Consider the following 10346-nt stretch of genomic DNA (forward strand, 5'->3'; position numbering starts at 1 on the left):
GTGCAATATATCACTATAATCTTGTTTTTGTTTTGTTTGAGTTGGAGTCTCACTCCTTCGCCCAGGCTGGAGTGCAGTGGCATACATGCTCACGGTAACCCCAGTGTCAATGTTCTGGGCTCCAGCAATCTTTCCGCCTCAGCCTTCTGAGTAGCTGGAACTACAGACGCATGCTACCACACCTGGCTATTTTTTATTTTATTGTAGAGACGAGGTCTCGCCAAGTTGCCCAGGTTGCTTTCAAACCCGCAGGCTCATGCAATCCACTCACCTTGGCCTCCCAAAGTGCTGGCATTACAGGCTGAGCCACTGAGCCCGGCCATACAATACTGTTAAATGAAGATGCAAGTCGCAAACATGCAAATGATAAGATTTCATTTTTATATATCAAAACAAAACTATGCATTTCTGCATGTGATATATGCATGCAAATGCCACACTTGGCTATGATGGGTCTAAAGGGGGAAAGTCTAGTTTCATTTGGGTTATGACCATTTTGTAGTTTAGGAAACTGAGATTTAAGAGGTTTAAAGTAAGTAACTTGCTCAAGGTCACACCTAGCTTGGACTAAATTGTGATTAAAGTTCAAGTCCGTCAGGCTCGGTGGCTCAGCCTGTAATCCCGCGCCTTTGGGGGGCTGAGGTGAGTGGATTGCCTGAGCCCGCGGGTTCGAGACTCGCCTGGGCAACTTGGCGAGACCTCATCTCTCCAATAAATCAAAAAATCAGCCGGGTGTGGTAGCGCGCGCCTGTAATTCCAGCTACTCGGAAGGCTGAGGCGGAAGGATCGCCGGAGCCCAGTAGGTCGAGGCTGCGGTGGCCGGGAGCGGCCACTGCACTCCAGTCTGGGCGACAGAGTGAGACTCCAACTCAAAAATAAATACAAAAATAAATAAAATAAAATAAAGTTCAAGTCTGCATAACACCATAGTCCATGATCAGGCAGGAAAATACAAAGGAAAAGAGTGGGTGGTGTCAGTGCCTGACGGAGAGGAAAACTGGCTGAGTCTTGGAGGCCTTTCTGGCGGAAGAGACGGAAGTAAGGCAAGCTGAGTGTCTGCAAAAGGGCCTATTGCCAAATGACTCCTGGTTTAATCAGAAGCTGCTGCAATGGTCCTAGTGAACAGTAGGCTGCGATCCTGAGTGGCCAGAAGGAAGGCAGGACAGTGGTGCCAAGTTGGAGAAATGCCTCTGAGCCCAGAGACCAGGAGGAGACCAGCAGGAGCTGTGCATGGAGGAAAGGGCAGGATAATGTCCAGCTTTGATGGCTAGATGGTCAGGGGCCAACTGACTGGAAACAGAGAAAAGAATGGGTTTGCATGCATGGGGATGGGGGAGGGAGTACAAGTGAGTTTGATTTGAACATATTGAGTTTGATGTAATAAGGGACATCCAGGCAGCTACAATAAAGTAAGATAAAATTTGGAGCTAGCACAAGAATTGGAAGTCATTACCAATAAGAACCAGCTGGGTGTGGTGGCTCAAGCCTGTAATCCCAGCACTTTGGGAGGCTGAGGTGAGAGGATTGCCTGAGCTCAGGTGAGAGGATTGCCTGAGACCAGCCTTGGCAACTTGGTGAGACCTCGTCTCTATGGTAAATCAAATAATTAGCCAGGTGTGGTGGTACACGCCTGTAGTTCCAGCTACTTGGAAGGCTGAAGCGGAAGGATTGCCTGAGTCTAGCATGTTGAGGCTGTGGTGGCCATGAGCGTGCCACTGCACTCCAGTCTGGGTGACAGAGTGAGACTCCAACTCAAAAAAAGAAAAACAAAAAAACAGTAAGAACCATGGCTAACAATTATTGGATACCGACTATATGTCAGGCTCTGTTCTAAGCTCTTTACCTATACACTGTACTAACATTAATCTTCCTAACTGCTTTAAAGCAGGCCCATCTTAAACTCCATTTTATAGCTGAAGAAACTGAGCTAACATTTACTGAACATTTACCATGCTAGACAGGTAGGATTTCACAGGGATGGTCTCATTTACTCTCTATCACTGTCTTACGTGCCAAGTGCTACTTTTTTTTTTTTGACTCTTGCCCAGGCTGGAGTGCAATGGCACGCTCATGGCCACTGCAGCTTCAGCCTGCTGGGCTCTGGTGATCTTTCTGCCTAAGCCTTCCAAGTAGCTGGAACCACTGGTGTGTGCCACCATACCTGGCTAATTTTTTTATTTGTTGTACAGACAAGGTCTTGCCAAGTTGCCCAGGTTGGTCTCGAACCTCCGGTTTCAGGTAGTCTTCTTGCCTCTGCCTCTCAAAGTAGTGGGAGCCAACGTACCTGGCTTTTTTCTGGACAGGTGCTATTTATTATTTTATTTTTTAAGAGACAGGGTCTTGCTATGTTACCTAGGCTGGAAGCAGTTACCATTCACAGGTGTCATAATAGCCCACTGCAGCCTCCAACTCCTGGGTTCCAGTGATCCTCTTGCCTCAGCCTCCTGAGTAGTTGGGATTACAGCCACCATGCCTGGCTGACAGGTGTTTGTGAAGAGGACCCTAAAAGTTAAGGAAGTTGCCCATGGTCACACATGATGAGGCCAGCACTCAAAATCTGACAGTCCAAGCCGGGCTGGGTGGCTCGGCCTGTAATCCCGTGCCTTTGGGAGGCTGAGGTGAGTGGATTGCCTGAGCCCGTGGGTTCGAGACCTGCCTGGGCAGGCAAGACCTCATCTCGACAATAAATCAAAAAATCAGCCGGGTGTGGTAGCGCATGCCTATAATTCTGGCTACTTGGAAGGCTGAGGCGGAAGGATCGCCAGAGCCCAGAAGGTCGAGGCCGTGGTGGCCGGGAGCGGCCACTGCACTCCAGTCTGGGCGACAGAGTGAGACTCCAACTCAAAAAAAAAAAAAAAAAATCTGACAGTCCAGCTCCAGAGCCAGGTGCTTAGCTCCCTTTTCAAAAGGCTCATTTAAGAATAGGAGGTGGTGGGGAAATAAAGGAGGCATTTTCAAGGAGGAAGTGTTCAGTGGTGTGGAGTACTGCAGAGAGCCAAGGCAGGTAAATGACTGGAACTTGACCCTTGGGTTTACCAATTGGAAAGTGTTTGAGAACTCTTAGGAAACAGAGTTTTAGAGGAGTTGCAGGGATGGGAAGAGTGAGGAGACAAGCAACCCATTGCTTGCAGTCTTCCTTCTGGCTTGCAAAATGGGCACCCGGTGGGAGGGACTGTGTTCCTTGGCACATCCCTGTTTCTCCCTGGTGATGGGCAGCTCTACCCAGATTGAGCTTCTCCACCCCCTACAAGAATCCCGTTGCTCTGGGTGATTAGAGGTGGTGCCCCCCACGGCCCTCAGGACTAGACAGCCATAGTAATCCCGCCTGGTGCCAGAGAAGGAACTCTACATAAACTGTGGATTTTTCCAGGGCTCCAACCAACAACTGTTTATAGCCTTTATCACACACAGCAAAAACATCTTAAGTGTTAGCAAGACACCAGATTGAAGACAGGCTCATCTTTCATGAGTGCTTTTTAATTAGAACCTAAAACTTTTTAAGCCCACTCAGTCACACTCAAGCTTGCTTTCTCTAGCATCTAAAGTCTAGAAAAGATCAAAACAACCACCGGCCCAGGGCTGCACTAATTGGCCATGACATCCGGTGGTTTTATTGCTCTGTAATAAGGTTACTTTGCATTCTTTCTTGAGTTCTTTAATTATTATGCACATGGATTTCCATCTGCCTTTTACCTTGTCCTATCACCAGTGGTTGCCTGAAGACCTTGGAACATCATGTGTAGGAGGAGATGCATATTCATTCCTAAGCAAGATTTTTGTGAATTAGATATGCAACTGTTGATGCTGTTTACCTCTAGGGACTCGTTATTGATCTTCTGTCTGCCAAGTCAAATGGCCGAGGAAACATTTCCTTTTGGTTGGAAGGAGTCTTGTTGGGTGCCTTGAGGTTCTTGTCTAGGGGAAGGGGTCCCCAACTCCCAGGCCATGGGCCAGTATCAGGCTACATAGCAGCAGGTGAGCAGTGGGCAATTGAACAAAGCTTCATCTGTGTTTCCTGCCGCTCCCCATTGCTAACAATACTGCCTGAGCTCCGCCTCCTGTCAGATCAGCAGCAGCATTATATTCTCATAGGGGCTCGAACCCTATTGTGAACTGCATGTGCAAGGGATCTAGGGTGTGCGCTGTTTATGAGAATCAAATGCCTGATGATCTGAGGTGGTGATGCTAGGACTTGGGAGCAGCTGCGAATACAGATTAACATTAGCAGTGAGGTTTGACTGCAGAGACCATAATTAATCAATTGTTTGCAAACTCCCATCAAAACCCTATCAGTAGATGGCATGTGAGTTGATGATGTATGTCAGTTGTACAGCTGCATTTGGTGGTAGGCTTTTTTTTTTTTTTTTGAGTCAGAGTCTCACCCTGATGCCCAGGCTGGAGTGCAGTGGCATGCTCATGGCCACTGCAGCCTTGACCTGCTGGGCTCAGGTGATCCTTCTGCCTCAGCCTTCCAAGCAGCTGGAACTACAGGCATGTGCCACCATGCCCAGCTAATTTTTTTAATTGATTGATTGATTAATTCTAATGCCGCTGCTGATCTTGCCAAGTTGCCCAGGCTGGTCTCGAACCCCTGGGCTCAGGCGATCCTCTTACCTCTGCCTCCCAAAGTGCTGGGATTACAGATGTGAGCCATTGCGCCTGGCCTGGTGACAGACTTTAAGTCAGAATCCAACACTTATTTTAGTCCGTGTGTGGCTTGCCCATTATTTTATTTACCACTTCCATCTGTACCTCTTTTGTTTAATTGAGTTGTATAATTATTTCATTATATATTACAACGTAATAAGAATAGAAATAAGGAACACAATAAATGTTATGTGCTTGAATCATCCCAAAAACCACCCTCCCACCCCCAGACCATGGAAAAATTGCCTTCCACAAAACTGGTCCCTGATGCCAAAACGTTTGGGACCAGTTCCATTGCTATTACAGAAAATGCCCCAGAACCTCTGACCCATAAGATCTCTTGCATTATACTGCAGAACTACCAGTGACAGTCAGATGCAGTCTCAGGTTCACAGTTTGGGAGCACCATCTAGGTCGAGTGGGGTAAAGTGAGGACACGGAAGCACATAGAGGTGAAAACTTTGAGAAGGCCATGGTACGAGGCGGGCTGAGATGTATCCAGGCATCCTGACGCTCACTTCATACTCTTTCAAAATACACTGATCCCAGTGGCTGGCGGACGGTGGGGAGTCGTTGGGCATTCCTTTCCTGGGCCATCGATTCCCATGTCCACTGGCGACATCGAGTCATAATTCAGAATTCCAGCCGCAAATGAAATCAGCCTTCTTGCTGGGAAGCCAAATAATGCGAAGGACTCTCTCACCCACTTCCCAGACCCGCCTACAACGTGGAGAGGAAGGGTGATGTGTGCCTTTTTCATAGAGCAGTGCGGACTTTAGGCACTGACGGGGGGGAGGCCAGCGGTTTTCCAAAATACAGTACCTGGAGTGGTCCCTTGTCCACAGCAGTCTCTCAAAACAGTAGCTCTTGAACCTCGACGAAGGGGTGCAGCTCCCGTCGGCTGGAAGGCAGAGGGCGGGGGGCGCGGCTCCGCCCGGCTCTGGCGCCGCCCCCCCGCACCCACGTGGTCCCCGGAGCAGTGGAGACGGCGGCCTCCCGCTGCCTAGAGGTGCCAGCCCGCCTGCGTCCTCTCTGCCCGCGCCGCGTCTCTATGGCGCCCCGACGACCGCGTTGGACGCTGAGCGCGATGAGCTCCGGCGGCGCGGCGGCGCGGTCCGGAGAGGGCAGTCCCGGGGAGGGTGCTTTCGTTCCGTCGGCGCTGGGGACCCGGGAGCAGTGAGTGTGGCGCCGGGCAGGGGAGAGTGAGCGGCGCTGCCCTGCCTGGGCCCTGGGAAGGGCATGGCCAGATGGGGACCCAGGACTCCCGGGGAAGGGAGACTCGGGGGCGGGACGAAAGGGAGCCTGGAGGGCCGCCGAGGGGGAGGTTTCAGGGGGTCTGGAAGGGTGGGCGCTCCGGGCCTGGGCGGCTAATCGAGGGGTGCGAGACGGGCCCTGAAGCTCTTGGGGAGACCTTTGAGGGGTCTTGAGCCCGAGGGACAGGCTAGGGGGAAAGGGAGAGGCCGAGGCCGACGGAATAGGGCTGGTGGGCAGGGGTAAGTAAGAGGCCGGGGGAGAAGTGCCGGGCTTGGGAGTAGAAACGGGCTAGGGCCGAGGGTAGGGATGTGGTCGCTGGAGGGGGTGGGAGTGGAGGATGACCCCAGGAAGGAGCGAGGAGATAGCGGGGCGTCTTGGGGTAGGAGAAAGCAATCAGATCTCAACAAACGCTCAGTGATTAGGTAATGAATTCATGGCTGGATGGATGGAGGGCCGTGGGGAACGGTTAGGGAAAGGTGATTTGGAGGGGTGAGAGGGAGCAGGGATTCTAGGGAGGGGAAGTGGGAAGAGAAGACAAGTGGGAGAGGGGCGTCCCGAAAAGGGTTACGAGAAAGTTTAAGCAGAGGGTCAGAAGACAGGAACAGGCGGAGACAAATAGCACAGAAAAGAGACTCGTTTAAGTCTTATACTTTAATCCTAAATTTAACCTTTAAGCATATCTTTGGTGAGTTCTGTGGTGACCAGTCACCGTACTGGTAGAAAATGTGTGTGCCCGTTTGAGACCAAAGTGCAATAATGACTCTATGCTTGTTCCATCAAGTTTTTGACTCTGGTCGGACACTTAGAGATGCTTGGACAGATAGCTCTTTGTTATGCATCAGGTATTTCTGAGTGCTTTAGATGTACTATATACACTTACTCTGCTTGCCCGTGTCTTTCATTCCTTTAACCCAAGGATGTTAAAAGATTTAACTATGTGCACTAATTGGCAGCGCTAATAATGTTTTACATCTCTGTTTTATATATAGCTCTGTAATGTGTTAGAAACACACATTTAATTCATAATACAGTTTAATCCAAGACTCTCACGTTGCATTTCATTGTTTACTTAGTTGGGATGCTGTCTATGAGAGAGAACTGCAGACTTTCCAAGAATATGGAGATACGGGAGAAATATGGTGAGTTAGAAAACAAATCGAAATTATGATCCAGAAGAAATGTGTGTGTGTGAAATATATAAATATACTTTTTCCAAGTGCTTATACCCAAAGAAAGACAGGCTAAAAATCTTGAGATCCCTGGACTGAGTCTGACTTTAGTGGGTAAATTTAAGATATCTCCTCTTTTAGTAACTCACATTTAAATTTGATGAGAATACTAGAAAATTACTTTCATCCTATAGTTGTCCTTCAATAAGCAATAAAATTTTGAGTCACCAACACAAACAAGTGTTAAGGGTGATCTAGAGAAACATTAATCAACTGACCTTGTCTATTCTGTTGTATTTCTAGTAGTGTTTTCACCTAAATAACAGTAGAGACAAAGCTTAAGCAGTCACAGATATTCTCACTTTCAAACAAGACTTTAAGCATATGCTATAAACAGCTTAAATGGAATATAGTTGCGACTTTTGCTTTGTATTTCTCTGTTATTTGATTGTAAATGATTCTCTGGTTCTAATAGGTTTGGAGAGGAGAGTATGAACCGGCTAATAAGATGGATGCAGAAACACAAGATTCCTTTGGATGCTTCAGTGCTTGATATTGGAACTGGAAATGGTGTTTTCCTGGTTGAACTTGTTGGTACTTTTAGTATATGTTTTTTAGAGACAAATTTTTAATGAGATTTTCAAAGGGACTTGCAAGCTAGAATGTTACTCATGTAAATATAAAATAGTAAAGCAGTTATACTTTGAGAAGTCACATGGTACAGAAGGGAGGCTGCATGGATTGTGACAAATACTAAATGAGAACCTGGGGGGTCTGAGTCCTAGTTTTGACCCTTCTGGCTATAGCTTTGGCCTTGAGCAAGCCATCATTTTTCCAGGCTTTAGTTCTTTCCTAAGGATTTTGACTAGGTGATCTCTGCTTGTTTCTTCTAGCTCAAAACTCTGGATCTCTATGTATAAAAGGAAGATGACCTTTTGCAATTCCAGTAGGACATCTCTACCTTATCTTAGGTGATCATATGGTATGAAGAGAACATTTTGTCCATGGAACTGAGTTTTGGTACAGATTTCATTAGTAGTTAAATCATCACTGTTGTGTGTTATAGTGTATGTTTTGCCATACTGTGTGCTATGGAAGAAGTATAAGACTTAGGCTCCATCCTAGATAGTTTTACAGTCTTAATTAGGAAGGAAATACACATAAACGTGAAATTTGTCGAGTGACTACCGTGTGCCAAGCCTCATGTTAGGTATTGACTATATGAACGTTTAGACTTTGTACTTGAATTGTTTACAGCACAATAGAATATGGATTGACATATAAATGGACAGTTTGCTATAGCTCAATGAATATGATAATGGATACACTAAATATGTAGGAAAGGGATTGATTAACTTTGGGACAGAGGATAGGGAAAAGTTTGGGAGGAGTTGCTATCTAATTTTGCTGGAAATTTCATGGGCAGTTTGTGGTGCCTGGTAGAGGGTAAAGATGGAGAGTATTTCAGCTAATGGAAATAATATCTAAAGGCATGAAAGTTGAAGCGGCATTTCATGTCCTGGGCCTATAAATAATTTGATAAATTGGAATATAAAGTATATGACAGAAATGAAGATTAAGTTAAGGGTAGGAGCCATATTATGTTTTTCATGCTTTAGAGCTTAGATTTTTCTTTTAGGCTATGAGAAATCATTTAGATGTTTTGAGTAGTTGACTATGATAAGAAAAATTTGTAATAAACTCTTTTGAAGTATTGAGATATGGCATTTGTACATTAAAGTGCACAAAACAGGAATGTACGTACAGCTCAATGAATTTTTTTTTTTTTTTGAGTTGGAGTCTCTCTCTGCCCCCCAGACTGGAGTGCAGTGGCCGCTCCCGGCCACCGCAGCCTCGAGCTGCTGGGCTCAGGCGATCCTTCTGCCTCAGCCTTCCGAGTAGCCGGAATTACAGGCATGCGTTACCACGCCTGGCTGATTTTTTGATTTATTGTAGAGATGAGATCTCGCTGCCCAGACGGGTCTCGAACCTGCGGGTTCAGGCAATCCACTCACCTCAGCCTCCCAAAGGCGCGGGATTACAGGCTGAGCCACCAAGCCCGGCCAGCTCAATGAATTTTTACAAAATTAATATACCTATGTAACAATCACTCTAGTCAAGATTTAGAATATTACAGAATTCTCGTAACTTCCCTTGAACTTCCTACCAATTATTACTCCCTCTTTCCTCTCTAAAAGTAACTATTATCCATCAACCATGAAGCAAGATGAGTTTTAGCTTCATAGACTAATTTGCCTGTTTTTGACTCTATAGATGGATCTCTTTAGTATGAGCTATTTCTGGTGTCATTCACTCACCATTCTGTGAGATTCACTCAAGTTGTTTGGAGCATTCATTTAGTTGAATGAATTGTTTATTTAGTTATTAGTTGTTTAGTTCATTCATTTTCATTGCTATATAGGGTTCATTTATATAATTATGTCACAGTTTGATTTATTCTGTTTACCTATAGGTTCTTTTGGGTTCAATAGTTTACTTGGAGAGGCTAATGATTTATCCTTTGAGACTAATAGTTTGTGGATTCTTTGAGATTTTATTCGTATGTAATTTTATACACTGTGAATAATGGCCATTTTATCTTTTCTATGCTCTATGACTTATTACACTGTCTAGGACCTCCAGTAGACTGTTGAAAGGAGTGGAGAGAATAGGCATCTTTATCTTTTTTACTCTTCTCAGAATTCTTTCAATTTTTCACTCTTAGGTGTGATGTTAGCACGTAAGTTTGTTTTATAGATAACTCTATATCAGATTAAAGAAGTTTCCTCCTATTCCTGTTGTGCTAAGAGGGTGTGTGTGATGAATTTTGTTGGCTATCAGATGTGTTTCTTGTATCAAGATAATCTGGCCAGGCACGATGGCTCACACCTGAAATCTCAACACTTTGGGAGGCTGAGGTTGGAGGATTGCTTGAGCCCAGGAGTTTGGACCAGCCTGGACAACAAAGTGAGACTCTGTCTCTACAAAAAATAGGAAAAATTAGCCAGGCATGATGACTTGTACCTGTAAGTCCCAGCTATTTGGGAGGCTGAGGCAGAAGGATTGCTTGAGTCCAGGAGTTTGAGGTTGTGGTGAGCTGTGATCATGCAACTGCACTCCAGCCTGGGTGAGACCCAGTCTCAAAAAATAAATAAATAAAAATACAGTGCCAGGCTCTGTAGCTCAGCCTGCAATCGCGTGCTTGGGAGGCCGAGTGAATTGCCTGAGCCCGCGGGTTAGAGACCTGCCTGGGCAACTTGGCGAGACCTCATCTCT

At 46.1% G+C, this 10346-nt stretch overlaps 1 protein-coding gene across 1 annotated transcript in view; it reads left to right on the plus strand.

The window, feature by feature from the left end:
* The first annotated feature begins 5726 nt into the window (after nt 1-5726).
* Nucleotides 5727-10346, plus strand: part of EEF1AKMT2 (EEF1A lysine methyltransferase 2) — a 26327-nt gene continuing 21707 nt past the window's right edge. Inside the window, exons 1-3 of the mRNA XM_021714723.1 lie at nt 5727-5823; nt 6975-7040; nt 7546-7660. Of these exons, the coding sequence (XP_021570398.1) occupies nt 5735-5823; nt 6975-7040; nt 7546-7660 (270 nt within the window). The 5' untranslated portion in view covers nt 5727-5734. The remainder of the gene's footprint in view (nt 5824-6974; nt 7041-7545; nt 7661-10346) is intronic.

The sequence above is a fragment of the Carlito syrichta genome, unplaced genomic scaffold, assembly GCF_000164805.1.
Source record: "Carlito syrichta isolate Samal-C Ts95f unplaced genomic scaffold, Tarsius_syrichta-2.0.1 Scaffold305729, whole genome shotgun sequence".
Lineage (NCBI taxonomy): Eukaryota > Metazoa > Chordata > Mammalia > Primates > Tarsiidae > Carlito > Carlito syrichta.